This window comes from Salmo trutta, chromosome 27, assembly GCF_901001165.1.
Source record: "Salmo trutta chromosome 27, fSalTru1.1, whole genome shotgun sequence".
Taxonomy (NCBI): Eukaryota; Metazoa; Chordata; class Actinopteri; order Salmoniformes; family Salmonidae; genus Salmo; species Salmo trutta.
The window spans coordinates 12640161-12661941 of record NC_042983.1 but is presented as its reverse complement, the minus strand read 5'-3'; the positions used below and the strand labels follow the sequence as shown (position 1 = coordinate 12661941).

Here is a 21781-nt window from a genome sequence, read left to right as displayed (position 1 = left end):
TTTTTTCCCTCAGTGATGCCTCATGTAATCTTGTTCAAATACATTGTCGCAACAGGTCTCATTGTTTTTCTGGAGCTTCTCTCATTTTATTACTACCTGGTCTGGTCTCAAGCCTTTTTCAACATATACATGTACAGACATTTTGTATAAATGGAACATTTTGTGAGTTGTTTACTTGATGTCTACTTGCAAAACAATAAACAGCCCTGCGTGTTTTTAACCCACTCAAAACCAATGGAAGATGTCTAATATTGCGATCAACACTTATTTTCCTGACCTAAGCAAGCACGCCTGCCTGGGGTTGAGCAACATTATATGGCAGGATAAAAATGCCCTGATTTCAATCTGTGTGTACTTAAGTCTACATGCCATCTTCTGAGGATGGCTCCTCTCCCTATCTGTCCTACCTTTGTCCTCTGCACAGAGCCCAGAACGCAGGCCGCTGAGATTACGGCTCCATTCTTCAAGATTAATGGAATTCCTGTGTGACACATCTTGAATTGGGAAAGTTTCTCAAACACAGATTTATCAGATAATGGAATCTAGCTTCATTCACAACCATGCAGCCACAGAACTGCAGGTGCTGAGCGCCTAAAACAGGATCTGTTATAATTCGTTTACAGGTTAATGCACCAGAACATGTGAGTTGCCCATGTAGAAAGTCGAGGGGATTTCATTGTGACCTACTGTAGCTTTTATGAGCGCAGTAGATGTGAGCATGTGTGTGCATGCACATTTGTTTGTGTGTGTGTGAGAGAGAGAGAATGTGTGTGAGCGTGTGTGTGTGCACGCACATTTGTGTGTGTGTGTGAGCGTGTGTGTGTGTGTGTGTGTGTGTGTGTGTGAGTGTGAGAGAGAGAGAGAGAGTGAGTGTGTGTGTGTGTGTGTGTGAGTGAGAGAGAGAGAGAGAGAGAGAGAGAGAGAGTGTGAGTGTGAGTGTGAGTGTGAGTGTGAGTGTGTGTGTGTGTGTGTGTGTGTGTGTGTGTGTGTGTGTGTGTGTGTGTGTGTGTGTGTGTGTGTGTGTGTGTGTGTGTGTGTGTGTGTGTGTGTGTGTGTGTGTGTGTAGTGTGTGTAGTGTCTGCATGTGAGAAGCCTTTCATCGCCTCCAGCCATGTTCTTGCACATTAAGACTGCACACTGTGCACAGATCTTGGACTATCCAGTCACACAGTTGTCTTCAGGGCTGTTTTGGATAGATAATGCATGAATCTGTAGCAAAAATATTCATATTAGGCAATACTACTCCTGTAAAAATGACTGTTCTGAATGAAATGTACAGATGTAGGACCTTAAATTGATCACCCTGTTGCAGGAGAACTTTCATGCAATGCAGGAAATTAAAAACCTTTCATGTATTTGAGGTTTAAAAATGCTTTTGAAGTTTGTAATTTCCACTTTGAAATTTCAGACTTGATTTTCTGTTACGAAAAATGTATCAACCCCTATAAAAATGTGCATTAATTATAATACAAATAATAATTCACATTTCCTGTTGCTGCAGCACTACAGTATTTTCCTGCTTTAGCAAACTGTCTCAAATTAAGATTCTACATCTGTAGGGATCATTATTCACACTGAATTTAAAGTTACAGTATCAGGTCCACTGAATAAGGTTTTGGCAATATCATTATAGAGCTTAGGAGCTTGCAATACTATCTACCTTTAGCTTTTATGTCTTGATATTACTTTGATCATTTTCAGTTGACCTGGTAGGTATATATGCTTGGGGATAAAAGCTGATAATACTGTAGTATTAGCAGCATAAATCTCTGTCTATTCTGTATTTTTGGATGCCTGCCTAGTATGTGGTTTGTGAAGCACTCACTGTTTAAGCGTTACACCATCTTCCTCCTTTCAAGACGGATAAACACTGAACCAAGACCAGTCAGTCAGAGCAAGAAAAAAGGTAATGCATGTTTCAATTTAGCTGTGAAAAAAAGGCCACAGGGTTTCTAAAGCTCAGTACTGTTAAATTAAAAATAATAATTTTAGCACACTTGCACAGCAAGCAGACTGAGCTCATTATATCCACTAAAAGAGATACAAGCTTTGAGAAGAGACCACAAGTGTCAAAATATGTCTGATTTTTAAACTGTTTTGCACAACGAAAAAATGAACTACTCAGTATAAGGTCTATGAGATCTTATCTACCCTTTTTTTTAACCTTTTTTGGAAATCAAGTGTTTAGTTCACAAATGTATCCAAGAAAAGCACCTCACTGAATCTTGTTCATATATATTTCAATTTTCTGAACAACGAATGCAAAGCACACAATCCAAACCAATTGAGAGGTCCTTGAAAGAGGTTGGAACAGTCTCTCTTTGTCACGTTCGTCGTAGGAAGGAGACCAAGGCGCAGCGTGCGTATCGTTCCACATCTTTATTAATATGTGAAATTATGCAAGACATACAATAAACAAAACAACAAACCGTGACGACAGAGGTGCAACATGCACTAACTCAAAATAATCTCCCACAAACACAGGTGGGAAAAACAACTACTTAAATATGATCCCCAATTAGAGACAACGATGACCAGCTGCCTCTAATTGGGGATCATCCAAAAACCCCAACATAGAAAAACAGAAACTAAAACCAAACAACATACAAATAAATAAACTAGATAAACCCCCCCAGTCACGCCCTGACCTACTCTACCATAGAAATAAGAGCTCTCTATGGTCAGGACGTGACACTCTTATTTTTCCTATTTTCGATTCTCTGACCTCAATCTGAATCCTGGGAAACGGTGGGATCACAAGGTGTAGCATCACAGAACCATCAAAGTGTGGGGTTGTGACCTGTGCATTTCATTACAGCCATGCAGCCTACATCCAACACCCACAGCCTTTAATCTTCCCCACACACATACACCGCTCGCATGGACTAATAATGAATCATTAATAACCTGATTGCAACAGTGCAGAATTCAAAAACCAAATAAATATACATTTATCTGAAGCTGCTCCCCCTGTGAGCTCAGAGTTCAAGAGGCACGGATGCTCATTACAACCCTGTCGTATTTCCACCACATTAATTGTATTTACAGAAAAATGGAGGTTAGCGGAATTAGAACGTTCGCCTCGGAATGGATGAATGTAAATATGTTCCATCCATTCCAACAGTGAAAACTATTGAAACGTGAACTATTCATACTTAATAAACCAACATGGGTTCAAGGAAATTGAAAGTGTCGAAGTACATTTATGATGCAATTATATCAAACTATCCTAGAATTCCGTATGTGTATAATCAATTCTATACTAAGGGTAAACAATATCAACTGGATAGTTTCTTGGCTTCAGAGTGCCAGCACGTTCACTTGGCTCAGAAAACTGGATGCCTGCATGCATTACTAGCTCTAACAAGGTTATTCACTATGCCTCATGACAAAAAGCAGGGGAACAATCCATCTCACTTATCACTTATGTATGTGCCATAATGCATATTCATATGATGATGAATAGAGGGGCTTGTGATTGCAACGAATGGACACATCTAAGGTTTCTTCTAGTATTTGAATAAGGGCTCGCAGCACAATACACCACATACTGTACATTCAACACGTGTCATATTTTTTTGCTATTCACACTGAAATCTATATACTCAGCTCTGTGCAAACACAGAAGCACACTCACAGTTGAAGAGCCAAAAATGTGCTGTATGCAACACAAATCAATTTCAATCAAATTCTATTTGGCACATGCTTCGTAAACAACAGGTATAGACTAAACGTGATATGCTTACTTACGGGCCCTTCCCAACAATGTAGAGAGAAAGAAAATAGAGAAATAATAGAAAAGTATTGACATGTAATAATAAAAGTGATAATGAATACACAATGAGTAACGATAACTTGGCTATATACACGGGGTACCAATACCGAGTCGATATGCAGGGGTATGAGGTAATTGAGGTAGATATGTACATATAGGTAGGAATAAAGTGACTAGGCAACAGGATAGATAATAAACAGTAGTTAGTGCAAAAGGTCAATGCAGATAGTTAAATAGTTAACCAAATAGCTACCCGGACTAACTATTTAGCTTGGGGGTAGAAGCTGTTCAGGGTCCTGTTGATTCCAGACTCGGTGCATCGGTACCGCTTGCTGTGCGGTAGCAGAGAGAACAGTTTATGCCTGGACTCTTTGACAATGTTTAGGGCCTTCCTCTGACACCGCCTGGTATAGAGTTCCTGGATGGCGAGGAGCTCGGCCCCAGTGATGTACTGGCCCTTACGCCGTACCCTCTTTAGCGCCTTGCGGTCGGATGCCAAGGAGTAACCAAAACATGTTTCCTAGAGTGATGTAGTGCCGGATGTTTTTCATCTCATCTATATCATTCCTTTTTCTACATACTATGGATTCTTTGAGAGAATAAGTCGAATCCAAGGGCACAGTTGTACATTTCATAAGCTGATGTACAAATATACTGCTCAAAAAAATAAAGGGAACACTTAAACAACACAATGTAACTCCAAGTCAATCACACTTCTGTGAAATCAAACTGTCCACTTAGGAAGCAACACTGATTGACAATACATTTCACATGCTGTTGTGCAAATGGAATAGACAACTGGTGGAAATTATAGGCAATTAGCAAGACACCCCCAATAAAGGAGTGGTTCTGCAGGTGGTGACCACAGACCACTTCTCAGTTCCTGGCTGATGTTTTGGTCACTTTTGAATGCTGGCGGTGCTTTCACTCTAGTGGTAGCATGAGACGGAGTCTACAACCCACACAAGTGGCTCAGGTAGTGCAGCTCATCCAGGATGGCACATCAATGCGAGCTGTGGCAAGAAGGTTTGCTGTGTCTATCAGCGTAGTGTCCAGAGCATGGAGGCGCTACCAGGAGACAGGCCAGTACATCAGGAGACGTGGAGGAGGCCGTAGGAGGGCAACAACCCAGCAGCAGGACCGCTACCTCCGCCTTTGTGCAAGGAGGAGCAGGAGGAGCACTGCCAGAGCCCTGCAAAATGACCTCCAGCAGGCCACAAATGTGCATGTGTCTGCTCAAACGGTCAGAAACAGACTCCACGAGGGTGGTATGAGGGCCCGACGTCCACAGGTGGGGGTTGTGCTTACAGCCCAACACCGTGCAGGACGTTTGGCATTTGCCAGAGAACACCAAGATTGGCAAATTTGCCACTGGCGCCCTGTGCTCTTCACAGATGAAAGCAGGTTCACACTGAGCACATGTGACAGACGTGACAGTCTGGACACGCCGTGGAGAACGTTCTGCTGCCTGCAACATCCTCCAGCATGACCGGTTTGGCGGTGGGTCAGTCATGGTGTGGGGTGGCATTTCTTTGGGGGGCCGCACAGCCCTCCATGTGCTCGCCAGAGGTAGCCTGACTGCCATTAGGTACCGAGATGAGATCCTCAGACCCCTTGTGAGGACCCCTTGTCCTCAGACCCCCCATATGCTGGTGCGGTTGGCCCTGAGTTCCTCCTAATGCAAGACAATGCTAGACCTCATGTGGCTGGAGTGTGTCCGCAGTTCCTGCAAGAGGAAGGCATTGATGCTATGGACTGGCCCGCCGGTTCCCCAGACCTGAATCCAATTGAGCACATCTGGGACATCATGTCTCGCTCCATCCACCAACGCCATGTTGCACCACAGACTGTCCAGGAGTTGGTGGATGCTTTAGTCCAGGTCTGGGAGGAGATCCCTCAGGAGACCATCTGCCACCTCATCAGGAGCATGCCCAGGCGTTGTAGGGAGGTCATACAGGCACGTGGAGGCCACACACACTAATGAGACTCATTTTGACTTGTTTTAAGGACATTACATCAAAGTTGGATCAGCCTGTAGTGTGGTTTTCCACTTTAATTTTGAGTGTGACTCCAAATCCAGACATCCATGGGTTGATAAATTGGATTTTCATGGATTATTTTTGTGTGATTTTGTTGTCAGCACATTCAACTATGTAAAGAAAAAAGTATTTAATAAGATTATTTCATTCATTCAGATTTAGGATGTGTTATTTTAGTGTTCCCTTTATTTTTTTGAGCAGTGTATAATGTAGACTCATGTAAAACAAATGAACGGCTGCTGTACCAAACAAAGAAGCCACACTATAAAAAAAAGTGAAACGTGAAGTGTGTGTGTGAGTCACGAAGGCAGCAGGTGAACTAAATCAAAAGATATTCAGACTGATCCCTCCATGTAAAAAAGAGAGCGAACACCAGAAACAATGAGGGTGGTTCCTGTGGAGTTGAAAGGGTGGTGAGGGGACGGAAAAGCGCATCCATTTTTTTCAGGAGCAGATGGGGAAACAGATGAGGGAACCACCAGGGAATCAATTATCATCACTCACTCAACTCCTGATGAAACCAACCAACCGACTCCCCCATGTAGCTGGCTGGCTGGCAGAGACAGCTGGGTTTGGTGTGGCCATTAAGTTCCCACTAAAAGCCCTCCTGGTCCAGGATAAAGGTACATGAGATTCTCCTCCACCCAGAAGTTGAAAGGTCGGCGGTGATGAACGTATAGTGGATCAGATCACAGTAGCCTAAAAGCCCTCCTGGTGAAGGATCAAGGTACATGAGATTCTCCTCCGCCCAGAAGTCGAAAGGTCGGCGGTCGGTGATGAATGTATAGCGGATCAGATCACAGTAAACTAAAAGCCCTCCTGGTCCAGGATCAAGGTACATGAGATCCTCCGGAGGAGGACTAGACTAAACTCACAGAGGGCATTGAGCCTTTTTACCTTTAATGCTGTATGTTGATTTATTATAGTCAAATGTAGGAATCACATAGTCGTTTACTCATAACTAGGGAGGAGGGGACAAGGAGTTTTTATGACCATGTGACCTCACTTGTGACCTTACTCCAGGCCCTAGATTTTCCTGGTCCAGGGAAACTCTAGGCCCTATTCATTACAAATGATGGCGTTCAACAGTCTTGAACAAGATATTTAACCACACTTTTATTGAAGTGATAAGTAAATATATTTGGCAAATATTTGGCATCTGTCTTCTCTTCCTGATGTTTGAGTTATGAAGCAATGGCAGTATCTTGTTAGGTGAAGTACCTGAGCTACAACCAGGGAGGCAGAGAAACAATTTATTACCCAAACCTTCGGTCCCAGCCTCCCCACAGCTTCCCTTAGCTTCCCCTAGCTTCCCCAGGAACACACCACACACACTCAGTCTTAAAAAGCCTGACAGGATGACAGGCTCAAATTAGGTGCCAATTACAATGCGCTTGAGTGACATGTTTGGTGGTAAGCATGACTGTCAGCCAGACATTGGGTTGAGACCCCCATCATGCTTATAAGACTAAAGTCTAAGGCCTGTGGAGGGTGGGAACAGTGTGGCAAACACAACATTTGAGCTGTTCTCTATTATTTTATTCTGCCACCACCGTTAAAACGTCAGCGACTTACAGGACAGCACAGCACAGTACCGTGCCATCATTGAAACCCAAACAGTGTATTTTCTATTGGCCATTGGTCACAGTTCAGGAGTGATGAGGAAAAGCTCATTAACTGTTCTAACTCTTTCAAAATGAAGGTCACATTCCCTGAATGTGCTGCCTCAGTAATAATTCCTCGTAGCGTAAGCACTGTTTAGCTGACGCTTAATCAAAATGCTTAAAGGAGCGACCCTCATATTTCATTGATGATTATGTAGGATTACAACCGTTGCACTCTAACATGAACACCAAGAGGGAAAAGGAGAATGAAGAGTGAACGAAGATGAAGCGCAGTTCTTACCAGGCGGTGTTGAACTCTACATGGGCATCAAAGAAGCCTACGACCGGGGCTGTCGCAGCGTTCCAGCCGTGTATCCTGGCTCGGATCAGGCCCTCCCTCTTACTGTTGCGGACGATCTTTACCAGGCCTGGGTAACGCTTGTTTACATACTGGTCCAGGTTGAACTTCAGCTCCACTGGAGAGACAAGAAAAAGAGAATCAGTTTTATTGTAAAACAGAAACACTGAAAGTATTGGCTTTTTTTGCAGAAAGTGTTGTTTGAATCTGGTATACAGCAATCAATTAGCATTGTTTGTCTGAATAAAAATGGGGTAATGAATTGCCCCAAGAAGAACACAACAGAGCTCAGCATCAGGAGTTACGTAGAAGTAGAACTAGAGCGACCCAGCACAACACAGATTACTTTATTATTTCTGTACTGTAAAAACATTCTCTCCTTCTCCCTTCACTCTACTCCAAGGGATGAGCCTGGCTTTCGTTCCGTGTCGCTGTCTTACCTGTAAATAAAGTCTGTGAGGTAAACAAGCAGTTCCACAAATGGCCCGACTGACTGACTGAGCCCACGTAATGTTTTTGGAGGATTGGTGAGTGTTTGAGGTTCTCCCCCCAGGTTGCTGAGTGCTCTACCTTCTATGGGAGAGAGAGAATAATAAAGGCGAGCAAAGCTTCATAATGGATCTGATGCCTGGAGCTGATGCCTGGAGCTCACGCCTGCTTTGTACATAAATCAACCTCTGAAAGAACACCTGGTCTAATCTGTAGGTCTCAGTTGGATAGAGGAGGTGCTGTCATTGGAGGTGTGTTCAGTACTTTTTGTCAGAATGGGTAAAGCTGGCCTGCCTATCATTAAAGTGGCAATCATCAGTAGAACATTTACAAAGCTGCCTCGGCACCCCTGGTTTGGTAAAAAAGCTGAGGGGATGCGGCTGGAGAAATGTAATCACTCTCAAATTCATAGGCAGAGCTATGGAGCTATGCAAGGATTGACCAACCATGATATAAACATTATAGTTTATAGTTATAAACATTATTGTTTGAACCATGTGTTGAGGCTACATAGTGTTTGTTCACAAACATTGGGGTAAAACAAGTTGATATTTGGGTTCTGATGGGGTACGACAGCTGAACAAAGCTCATGTGGCATTTATATTATAAGTTATATTCTTCAAGAATGGGTACATATCATTCATTTATAAGTCCAAACATGTATGTAGCAGCTGCTGATTGCGCCTTTAAGTAACCTTTGACTACAATATGACCCTAACGGACAACCAATGAGTAGAGCCAAATGTTTTCCCCTGATTATGTGATCTGACCACAAACTCTGGGCCGTAGCGATAGACGACTGTGACCTGACCTCTACACCCTAGTTGAAGTTTTTTCCTGGGCTTTTGTTTTCTGTTTGTCTATATTTAAGTTTGCTAGAATGGCTTGTGAGCTGTGTGAAAACTGCGGCACCACTGATGCAGCTAAAAGATTATGAAACCCAACAAAAAGTGCAATAATTGCATGGCTGTTCTGCTGGGGGGAGAAACGTTACAGGATCCCCTCTGGTGCCCAGCAAACAAATAGAATGTGGATTGCATCCGTGGCACTGGAGAATTATGGACCATGGACTATGTTTTAAAGGGATCGACGGTGCAAAACAGCAAAGAATAAATAACTATCCATCATACTGTGAATATGGAATGAATACATATTTCACCATACAGGGAGCCAAAGGATTTCAGGGTGAAATGGTCAGATTGTGAGAGGCCTTCTGCTGTGTCTGATAGATTTTTCTCACATGAATTGGTTTTATTTGATCAGTCTAAAGGCTTACACATTTTCATCTGCATATATCAAGTGGTTTATTTTCATGTATTACTTCTAGACTATGCCTATTGCCAAATGCTTCCTGTGTGGTCACCAGAGATCAAAGGCCAGTGTGTAGCCATGTTGATTAAGGCTAATTGGCAGCGGGTTACGTCATATATTACATAACTTTTATAGCCTATACCACTGACAGAGAGAGAGAGAGGTGAGATTGGTCATATTTCTTGTCTTGATGATCAACTGCAATCCACTTGTATTTGGATTCAGCTCTCATGTCACGTTATGAGCTGTACTCAATTTCGCTTCAGTTCAACAGATCCCAGCTAGCACATAGCGTTCTGAGAACCATATGTTTCCTAGAGCTTGGTGAGAGTGTGATTGTCCTACGCTTATTTTGCATACAAACAAAACACTCGATTCTGGGAATGGTGCAGGATGCCCAGCTAGCAAAAACGTTTTATTGAGAAACATACACATTCTGTTCGCAGCGTCAACCAAACTTTCTCCATCTTCTATCTTGTTAAGTGGGTTCAGGTGTGTTGGCCGCGCGCACTAACTGGCCACAACTCATGTTAATAATGAGTGCTTGTTTCCTTTAAAATGGGGTCTGTTTGAATAGACTAAAATCAGTACCTTTATAGGAGTTTAAAAAAACATGGCATTCTAGCTCCATCCTGGGTGGACTAATTCCATGGATAGAGAACAGAATCTCACCAAGAAATGTTGCATGATTAATGCCTAAGCAAATGAATTTCCATGTGTCCTATCTGTGCTTGGAGTTCAAAACAATTAACCCAAACTAAGCTTACAGTGTTATTAAAAGTCTTATTGAAACATGTTCTCAGAACATTAATCATTTCAGTTCTAAGAACATTAATAGAATCTCCCAGGAAAACTTTCAGGGAACCATAGTAAAACGTTCTCATAACCTCCCTGCAATCTAAAAATAAACGTTCCCAGAACAGGTGAAATTTGCCCTTCTGTTCTCAGTACATTAAACAAACCATTAAGTTTTACCATTCAGGAAACTTAACGCTTCGTTCCCAGAACCAATGGGAAACCAAAAACGTACGTTCCCACAACTTCCATGGAACCAAATGTGCCAGCTGGGATGCTATTTCCATTATATGAACCATTAAGTTATTAATTTACTTGCTATATTTGGAGTTTAAATTCCAGAAGGCCTATTAAACATTGTCCTTCTGATAATATTTAAGCTGCAACAATGAATGAGTGTTTGGGACTGTTACTGTATGATATACACAGCAAGCTAAACTTCATCAGGTAGAACAAGCATTTAGTTCCCCGCACACTCGGCGCTCACTAAGGCAAAGGAGCAGCCCAATAAATGTCACTCTCTGTCCCAGCTAAAGGATATGTCATAAAGACAAGGCAAACATCCCACTGGGCACAGACAATTCAACGTCTATTCCAAGTTGGTTCAACGCAATGTCATTAAAATGACGTGGAAACAACGTTGATTCAACCAGTTTGTGCCCAGTGGGATGTTCCCTGTATGTGATTCATTATGCACCAAGTGAGCCTCTGTGCCTTACCTCTAGTCATTTCTCAGAGCCGTGGTCAAATGAGAGGTGACAGGCATAGCCAGCAAGAAAAGGTCAAGTAGCCTAGCCTGCATATTAATAGTCTGTCACTGGAGAGAACAGCTTAAACATCTGCAGAAATTATCATCACCAATCACAACCAGTAAATATTGGGGTAGATGGATAGGGGGAGTACTTGGTTTGGTATTTTGCCACGGCTGCCATTTGTGCCTACTTTGTTTGGTTTAAATGGATGCCTATTTAAGAGCCTCTACATGGAGAGTGGGCAGGTGCCAATGTTGACTCTTACTTGGTCCTCTTTCAGTATGTTATTTGTGCCTCCTCTCTACGCCTGCCGGGGGGAAACTGGGTCTTAAATCCAGCTCCATGCCAAGTGATGGAGGGCCAAGTGTCAGTTGGAATCTAGTTCATTGTCCCTCTCTGAAACAGGCAGGATTTTGGGAGTCGTGGCTGAGCGGGGCCAGCTGCCACGGGCCATGCAGGTGTGTAGAAGCAACCAAAGCCCCATGTCAACCAAATCACAATGAAGGCTGTGCACTGCACATCAGTTCAACAGAGGGTAGAGGCCTCTCTTTTTTCTGGATATTTTTAAACTCACTAACAGTGTTTAAGAGCACACCCCCAAGGGTTCTCCATTCCTCTCTACTTTGCCCTCGTTCATTCTCTTCTCTGCACACACACACAACCAACACACACAGAGAGAGACAGAGAGACGGAGAGAGAGCGAAAGAGAGAGGGAGAGAGAGAGAGAAAGAGAGAGAGAAAGAGAGAGGGAGAGAGAGAGAAAGAGAGAGGGAGAGAGAGAGAAAGAGAGAATCACACTTAAGTTAGAAATGTATTTTGTGTAACTTGACTTATTCAATCACGGCTGTTTATTTCTTTTATAAGGGAATTAACTCCTTTGGCACTTTTCCCACACACAAACAGATGCAATCCTTTGTTTGTGACTCCACCCTCCACTTTTAAAGAGACAAAAATGAATAGCAGTGGTAATGTTTGTGGAGCAATTAGCCACACAAAAAATTCAGTAATGCAGTAAGTAATACAGAGATTGTGGTTATTCGAATGAGATATGGGAAACAAAACACTAGGTCAGGTAACAGTAGCAGCACTGTGACAAATGTAACAAGGGCTTTATAAATTCACTTGATTGATCATTTGATTGAGTACAGTCACAGGGAATGAACAGTTAGATGGTTATACTAAAAAAGCATCTGAACTAGATGTCTTACCACTGTCGCTGTTGTCGTCCACCAGGATGATCTCCTTGAGAAGGTGTGCAGGGGTGTGGTTGACCACGCTGTGGACGGACCGCAAGATGACTGACAAGGCCTCGTTCACAAAGATGAAAACCACTGAGATCTGAGGGAGGTCCTCTGGGTAAGTCAACTGCTTGCACCTGTATTGAAACAAATCATACGGTTTTATAATTATGGAACACAATTCAGGATTTGGCCAGTGAACCGGTAAAAGTGAGCTGCCCTCTTTCATTTGAATAAACCAAGTCTTGTTTGAAAGTTCTGAACGTTCATTGTAAAAGGAAGAAGATATTGAAATGCAAAAATATTAGCATTTAAATATCTTCTGCCTTCTACAATGAATGTTCAGAACATTCAAACATAAAACACTATTCATTCACTGAGCATACCTACACAAGTCTTCATACATGTTTCTATACTCAGTGAATTAATAGTGTTTTAAGTCGATTCCCCTCAAAGCATACCACGGTCCCAATTTTTTATCTGACAAAGCAAAGAAGGGGAAATAGGAACACTCTTTAATGTGAGGCTTGTGGCAAGGGAAAGCTGCAGCCTGGCTGTAAATGAAAGATGCAGCCCCTTCCTGGCTAGCTAGATCTATAAGCTGGAGGTGAGAGGCAGATGAGGTGTAGAGAACAGGGCTGGGAATGACACCAACACCGATGGGCTAGGGCTTTCCTCCCTCTCTCTCTATCTCTCTCTCTCTGGCTTCCCTCTCTCGCTCTCCAGTCTCCAGAGCCAACACTCTCTCTCTCTCTGTGTCTCTCCCTATCCCTCCTCCCTCCATCTCCCACAACTCTCTCTCTACAGCCCAGGATCTCAACTGGAGAAAACGCTCTTGCTGCCACTGATTAGGCCTCTCACACCAACGCATGGTAACTGGAGCTGTGGAGCAGTGATTCTTGTGATTGCAATCCAATTTCATGTTGTCGTTTTCAATGACCCAGTTAATGGAATGAATAGCACACGCCCACAGTAGTAGTACACAAGCACGTAAACAGGCACCATACAGTAGCATTTAGATTTTGTATATTTTTATATGCAGTTCATCACAGTCTTTTTGACTCCTCCCTTTGCGTTTCCCAAGGGCTTTCACAGTAGCATAAGGCTTTGCAGGCATCTAAAGGTAAAGCTGGTCATACTGAAACAAATTCCTATGGCAACAACCAGCACACACGAACATCTTGTAAACCATCCCCCACCAGCATCCTAATTATATTTCAACTGCTGTCCCACTGGGCACACACTGGTTGAATCAACGTTGTTTCCACATCATTTCTATGAAATTACGTTGAGCCGACGTGGAATAGGCGTTCAATTGACGTGGGGTGTTATTTAATCTTCAGTTGTTTTGGTGTAATCATATTGCACCACAATTAGGTGTTAATTAAGTACTAGTCACAATAAGATGTGTTTATATTTTCAACAATGTTTTCACTTATGGTTGAAATGCATGTTTTATGAGGCGGTGGTGGCAAAACGTCAACACAACAAATTAATTCAAAACTTAAATCGACTTGGCTCTGAGTAGATGAGAGCAGAGGGCACAAACAAGATGAGTCATTTAAAGCTGTAATCCTTAATGGTGAAATTGCCACAGTCCATTTGCAATATTACAAACAACAAAGACTTTACTACAAACGACCACAGTTTTTTCCCTCAGACATTATGCGTAATAGAACAGCAGCATAAGTGCTGCAATGTTTTTTACCACGATGCACGAGGATCCCCAGCTCTGCTTCATGAACAAAACAAAAACAACGGCCGTGGGGCAGACAGTGGCACTGTTTTCCCTATTGTTTCCATAATTTCCCCCACAAAAGTTTAGTATTTCGTCCCATATTCCTACTACACAATGACCACATCAAGCTTGTGACAAACTTGTTGGATGCATTTGCAGTTAGTTTCGGTTGCGTTTCATATTATTTTGTGCCCTATAGAAATTAATGGTAAATAAGGTATTGTGTGATTTGGAGTCACTTTTATTGTAAATAAGAATAGGATATGTTTCTAAACACTTCTACATTAATGTGGATGCTACCATGATTAAGAATAATTGTGAATGAACCGTGGATAATGATGAGTGAGAAAGTTACAGAGGGTGAAAGATCATACCCCTAAGACATGCTAACCTCTCACCAATACCAACAACAGGGGATGTTAGCATGTCTTGGGGGTAGAATCGTTGACCCTGTGTGTGTGTGAGTGTAAGTGTGTGTGTGTGTGTGTGTGTGTGTGTGTGTGTGTGTGTGTGTGTGTGTGTGTGTGTGTGTGTGTGTGTGTGTGTATGTGTGTGTGTGTGTGTGTGTGTGTGTGTGTGTGTGCCTGCGCATCAGATGGAACCCAGCGTTGCTCTGCGTCCTGTCCTCTCTACCTACCTAAACTTGAGAATAGTGCAGTCAGTCAGTTCTGCATAAACCAATGATGTGTGTGTGCGTGTGTGTTTGGCCTGCACTAACTGTTTCTCACCTCACAGCAATAGGAAATGACAGGAGCGAAATGTACAATGACATGGAGAGGAGAGACTGTAAGGGTGTTATACATGGTCCATTTTAGGGCCTGTCCTTTTTAAACTGTACACAAAGGATGTTGGTAGAAATGTTTAAACTCCACCTGTATGCTGATGACACAATTGTTTACTCCTGTGCCTCTTGTTAAATGGTTAAATGGCATCTGGTTAAATGAAAAGCTCAATTTTAAACAGCACATTTAAAAACTTGGCAAAGAATCTGAAATTAGGTTTTTATTTTAGGAACAAATCAGGTTTTTCTATGTCAGTTAGAAAGGAACTTGTGCAAGGGACATTTTTTTGTGTGTTGGACTATGGTGACACTATTTACATGCAAGCTTCCGCCAGTACCTTTTGGGTGCTGGCCATAGTGTATCATGGAGCACTTAGGTTCATAACTTATGCAAGATCACTCATATCTTTGCTCCTCACTAACAACAAAATCACAATCCTACAGCCTCCGCTCTCAGGACTGAAAGGGGGAAACAATCCTTCTCTCCTTCAACGCTCCAAGACCGAGCTACAAAAGAACTGAAGCTGTACTGTACATTATTTTGTCTAAATGGGTCATACTGTTAATGTATTATTTGCAGTATATTACCCTATTCAAGTTCAAAGTGAAGTTCTATACAATTATTTCAGTTACAGTAAATTTCTATTTTATTCTGTCAGGAAAAGATTTGATTGAAAATCGGAATTGGTTTACATATCAGTTTATATACGTTTCCTAGGTTTGTTTTTGCTTCTATACAGAAAGTTCCATGTTTCCCCTCAATAATAGCAAATAGGACTGTTTTGATTGATAAGCTTTTCAGTGTATTCCTGAAATCCTTCCAAAAGGATTCCTTTCTCTCAGCAAGTTTGTTCTCTTTCACAGCTGTTCCACTGCCTCTTTCAATCAGCCATACATGCATTATACGTAAACACGAAGCCATATCTGGCAGTGAATACAAGTGAATCTTTGTGCAATAGTTTTCCTTTAGTGGGGGACAGCCACAAGCTGACAACCATGCCAAATCTAATGATGTATGTTTTATTTGGGCTTAGTTTAATTTGTCATGGCTAGTATGTGTATGAATATGGTTACCATAAGAATAAAAGCCAGAAGGGGCCGGGGAAAGGCACCAGATCACTTCAGCTGAGTTATGTCTATGGGCAAATTCAGTATCGAGGTTGTTAAGTGATATTGTAGTTCCAATGCCCTAGTTACTGAATTGAATTTAGGACATTGCTCAACCTTAAATTTGTGCCTGTCTGCTAGAACGAGGAGGTTTGTAGGTCCATATCAGTATGAGCGATCGACTCATCTGTTTGTAATGGAACTAAGCTCACTGGCAAGCTCTCATAATTCAACCTAGAACGATCTGTGACAGAAACAGAGCGCCAGATTAAGACTTATTCCCATCACACTCCCTCCTCGGCCTGCGACGCTGGCTGGCCGGCCCGTCTGCTTTTCACAGCCATGTTACTCGCTTTGAAATTTCACATTAACCTGAGATAACCTGTGCTGCACAGGAAATGAAAGCAACTCTACCCCTATAGAAAAGATTGTTCTCAAAAAGACATTAGTTTGCCTTGTCATTTCGCTGCCCTGTTGAGGAGATAAACTCAGCTTTTGTGGGAGAAACATTCCAGCTGAAAGCCTTTTACTTACAAATGGCCGCTGCGGTGACCTTGCGATCCCATTCCAGGGTATCAGAGGCTTAAGAAATTAGGTAGCGCCCAGCCGCGTGACCTTCCTGCTTTATAGTCTAGTTCTCCAAGTCCCAGATACGTCTATGGGGAAGTCTATGGGGAACCAACCTCAACATCTGTTGCATTGCTTGATCTCAATGAATATAGGAGCAATATTGTGACATGTCTTGCTACAAGTGATTACAGATGATATAGATGAATTGAAATAGAAAATATTGTACAACTTCTCATCAGGGGCTAAAAGAGCCAAACTAGGGAAACTAGAGAGCAACAGAGAGCTAACAGCATGGAAATTGCATTTTCACATTGACTGTGAGGTATAGGCTAGAAGTGTCTTTCATTTTCTTTCTCATTCAGATGCTATTCTCTTCTGCCCTCTGTGAACCTCAGGTGCTAGCTAGTGCATCATTCTTATTGGCCCATCCCTTATCTAAGACATAGTATTGCAGCATTGTGCTACAGGCAACCCAAGGATGGGCAACATGGTGTGGTGTGACATCAGTTCCTGGATGGGATAATAAAGCCTCAAGTTAACTTCCTCTGGATCAATGTTGGAAAATGTCACCGCTGGAAGGATTGGCAACATAAAGCTCAGACCACTGGTTGGGGAATGGGGAATGGGGATAAAAGAGTTTAGGGAAATGGTCCGTCTTGACATGTCCTGATTTGACCATGAGCTGATAGTGGGCTGTAATTAGAATGAATAGATCGGCGGTAGGTCTTAAAACCCTACAAAAGGAGAAAGACAGTGTAATACAGAGACAGAGGTGATGAGGAGTGTGGATGTAGAGATCATTCAATAATCCTGCCCCCCCCTCCCCCGCTCCATGACTCCTGTGCAATTATGGCATTTGACCAGAGGTGTCTTGTGTTACCCTTTCCACACTATCCTACAGACCCCAATCCTATACTTTGCTGGCTAAGGTATTTTCTTTTCACATTGTCCTTTCAGGAAATGTTTCAGAAACCAAGGGGACGCATAAGCAGGCCAATTCGGTACAGATTGGCTTGGCTCAGCTCAGTAGTGTGGAAATGGTATCAGTATATTGAAGGTGTGTCTTGTGTGTTTCTGCATAGCCAAACCAGTCCAACATGTAATGCAATGCACCCACATGGTGCATGCAATGCACCCCTATCCCTTTCCTGCACCAAGGACCCATGTTTTGATTACAATCAAAGTCCTTGTCTTGTTCCAATCAGTAGACATCTTGCTACCTATGTCAAATGAATTACCCAAACAAGGTCGTTCCAAGTGCAGGGACAATGTGCAGGGACAATGTTTATTTCCTTCCAGCCATGGTGCAATAATACGCAGTAAGTAAGACACGCAGTAAGTAAGACACGCAGTAAGTAAGACACGCAGTAAGTAAGACACGGATATGTTAAGCTTAAACATATTGATTTCCTTTATGCATAGGGAGCCCACTGTATCTTCATCAAATAGTGTGTCTATGGTTGCTATGAACTGCTTTGCTTTGGGGAAGGTTTTCACCCTCTGGAATGACCTGTTTACATCTAAAGAAAGGGCATATCTTGCTGCACGTTTGTTAATGGCGTGAACAATTGTGTTGAAATAGAGGCACACACGTCTCTCTCTCACACACACACACACACACACACACACACACACACACACACACACACACACACACACACACACACACACACACACAGCATAGAACTGCATGAATCATTATTATTTCCACAGGGTATACATAACATACAGCTGCCCCTTACATTAGTGTCAAACACAGGACTGGCGGTACGATTATCTATCACGAGGGAGTAAACAATACATGGAAGTAAACGGTCTAGACAAACCGTCAACACTGACTTCCTGTAGACATGATCAAACTGTCAACACTGACTTCCTGTACACATGATGAAACCCTCAGCACTGACTTCCTGTAAACATGATCAAACCGTTAACACTGACTTCCTGTAGACGTGATCAAACCGTCAACACGAACTCCCTGTACATATGATCAAACCCTCAACACTGACTTCCTGTAAACATGATCAAACCGTCAACACGGACTCCCTGTACACATGATCAAACCGTTAACACGGACTCCCTGTACACATGATCAAACCGTTAACACTGACTTCCTGTAGACGTGATCAAACCGTCAACACGGACTCCCTGTACATATGATCAAACCCTCAACACTGACTTCCTGTAAACATGATCAAACCGTCAACACGGACTCCCTGTACACATGATCAAACCGTTAACACGGACTCCCTGTACACATGATCAAACCGTCAACACTGACTTCCTTTAGACATGATCAAACCGTTAACACTGACTTCCAGTGAGACATGATCAAACCATCAACACTGACTTCCTGTAGACATTATCAAACCGTCAACACTGTCTTCCTGTAGAAATTATCAAACCGTTAACACTGACTTCCTGTAGACATTATCAAACCGCCATCACTGACTTCCTGTAGACATTATCCTCCTCATAAAGAATCATTTCCTCAAATCCTCTTTTCCACCAAGCAGTTTTCAGCTGGTTATTAATTAGTAACCCGTCTTTTCACTCTTTCCCTTGCTCGCTCTCTCCTCTCGTTGATTTTCCAGCATGAAAGAAAGGGGATTACAAAGCGGATGTGGATGAAATGAATTGTTATCCACAGCAAAGCCCAAAGAAGTCTCTGGATGTCTCTCTCTGTCTGTCTGTTTTTGTTCTCTGACACGGGCTGATCTGAACACCAGTGGCATGCCTTATTATTCGCTCACAGTCATTGTATCACAGATGTAGTCCCACATTCTAAATATAAGATTCATTTTCTAAAAGGCCATTAATATTCCTACTGGGGTCTCCACGGTCTCTTTCATAAGAAATACTGCTGGACTCTCTCTTTTATTGCATTATTAACTAGCCTGCCGCCCCGCTATCAACATCTTCTCTGGCTGTCTGGGACAATGTCTTTCCATGTAAGGAATACTCATGTCTTATGCAGCTGCCCTGGCCTAGCTACTGTACGGAGACAAGACAAATCTAAAAACCCATTTTGGGGTTCTCACTGTTTACCTCAATTCAGTTGGCTCTTCTATTACCTACAGACAATGTTACTTTCTTTTGCACAAATAAATATAATAAAAGATACTAAATTAATAAATAAATAAAGTCAAACCTACTTTTTGGGTCTGTAGTCTGGGATGCTACGGTCTAGGGATATGCGGTCACTGAGCTGGGCGTTGTAGCCGTACTCCTCGTACTTCCCCTCCCCGTCAACATGGCTGTCGTCCCCCAGAGTGGCAGCTGCTCCTCCCTGGCCCAGACCCCCAGGCCCCTCCACCAGCCCCATGGGCTTCGCCAGCCCTAGAGGACAAACACACAGACATGCAAACACACAGACATGCACACACACACAGACATGCACACACACCGACACGCACACACACACACACACACACACACACACACACACACACACACACACAGACACAGAGAGTGAGACGGACAGACAAAAAAAAAGAGACAGAGATTGGTAGGTGAGAGGAGAGGCCATACAGAGGGACAGGAGATTGACATTCATGGGCTGTGAGAATCATGGGGAGTGCATCATTACACTATCTGTCTTTAAAGGTGCTGAAAATACCAGCCTGGACGTGGATTTCTCAAGATGACAGAGTAGAGCGAGCAGCAGAGAAAAGGCAGTGGTTCAAGACATAGAGAGACATATACAGTATAACGTCTGCATTCTACTTCTATGGCACAAGCATTGCATTGGAGATATGTACACTGAGTGTACAAAACATTAAGAACACCTTCCTAATATTGAGTTGCACCCCACCCTTTGCCCTCAATTCGTCAGGGCAAGGAATCAAAAAGGGGGCGAAAGCATTCCACAGGGATGCTGGCCCATGTTGACTCCAATGCTTCCCACAGTTGTTTCAAGTTGGCTGGATGTCCTTTGGGTGGTGGACCGTTCTTGATACACACAGTAAACTATTGAGGCGGCAGGTAGCCTAGTGGTTAGAGCGTTGGACTAGTAACCGAAAGGTTACAAGATCGAATCCCCGAGCTGACAAGGTAAAAATATGTCATTGAAAATAAGAATTTGTTCTTAACTGACTTGGCTAGTAAAATATTGAATGTGAAAACCCAGGAGTGTTGCAGATCTTGACACAAACAGATGCACCTGGCACCTACTACCATACCCTGTTCAAAAGCACTTAAATACATTGTCTTGCCCATTTACCATCTGAATGGCACACATACACAATCCATGGCACACATACACATGGATTGTGTATGTGTGCCACTCAGAGGGTAAATGGGCATTGTCTCAAGGCTTAAACAAAATCTTTAACCTGTCTCTTCCCTTTGATCTACACTGATTGAAGTGGATTTAACAAGTGACATCACTAAGGGATAATATCATTCACCTGGTCAGTCTATGTCATGGAAAGAGCAGGTGTTCTTAATGTTTTGTACACTCAGTCTACATTTCCCTGGTACTGATCATTTTACAGGATATCAGGTCTAAAATCACTGTTGGAATTCTCCTCATTTGGAGAAGCACATTAGATACACTTTCCTTATAACCTAATTAGAATTAGACTGAAACTGATTGGGACTGACAGGTTTACAGATACTATTGGCCACTATAGCAGTTCTCTAGACTGTTATAATTCCCTGCAGAGGAAGGGGTCAGCTCTGTAAATACAAAATCTATCAACAAACAAATATAGCTTTTCAACTACACATTGATGGCCGTTCACTAAGGGATTTTAAGTCTTCCCACTGGGCACACAGGTTGAATCAACATCGTTTCCATGTCATTTTAATGACATCTGTGACGTCTGTGGTGGATCACACATCAGAAATAAATCTGTCAGTTAAGTCTCCCACTATTGTAACCAGTGGTGGAAAAAGTACCCAATTATCATACTTGAGTAAAAGTAAAGATACCTTAATAGTATAAAGCATTTCAAATTGCTTATAATAAGCACATCAGACAGATTTTTTTACAGATGGCCAGGGGCACACTACAACACACAGACATCATTTACAAACAAAGCATGTGTGTTTAGTGAGTACTCCAGATCAGAGGCAGTAGGGATGACCAGGGATGTTCTCTTGATAAGTGAGTGAATTGGACCATTATCCTGTCCTGGTAAGTATTTTTGAGTGTCAGGGAAAATGTACACTATTTTCTTTAGGAATGTAATGGAGTAAAAGTAAAGTCGTCAAAAATAGA

The 21781-nt window shown here is 42.6% G+C and overlaps 1 protein-coding gene across 1 annotated transcript in view; it reads right to left on the bottom strand.

Moving 5' to 3' along the window:
• Positions 1-21781, bottom strand: part of LOC115164324 (polypeptide N-acetylgalactosaminyltransferase 9) — a 90318-nt gene that overhangs the window by 54132 nt on the left and 14405 nt on the right. The window contains exons 2-4 of the mRNA XM_029716693.1: positions 19713-19896; positions 12332-12498; positions 7720-7894 (exon numbers count right to left, since the gene is read on the bottom strand). Of these exons, the coding sequence (XP_029572553.1) occupies positions 7720-7894; positions 12332-12498; positions 19713-19896 (526 nt within the window). The remainder of the gene's footprint in view (positions 1-7719; positions 7895-12331; positions 12499-19712; positions 19897-21781) is intronic.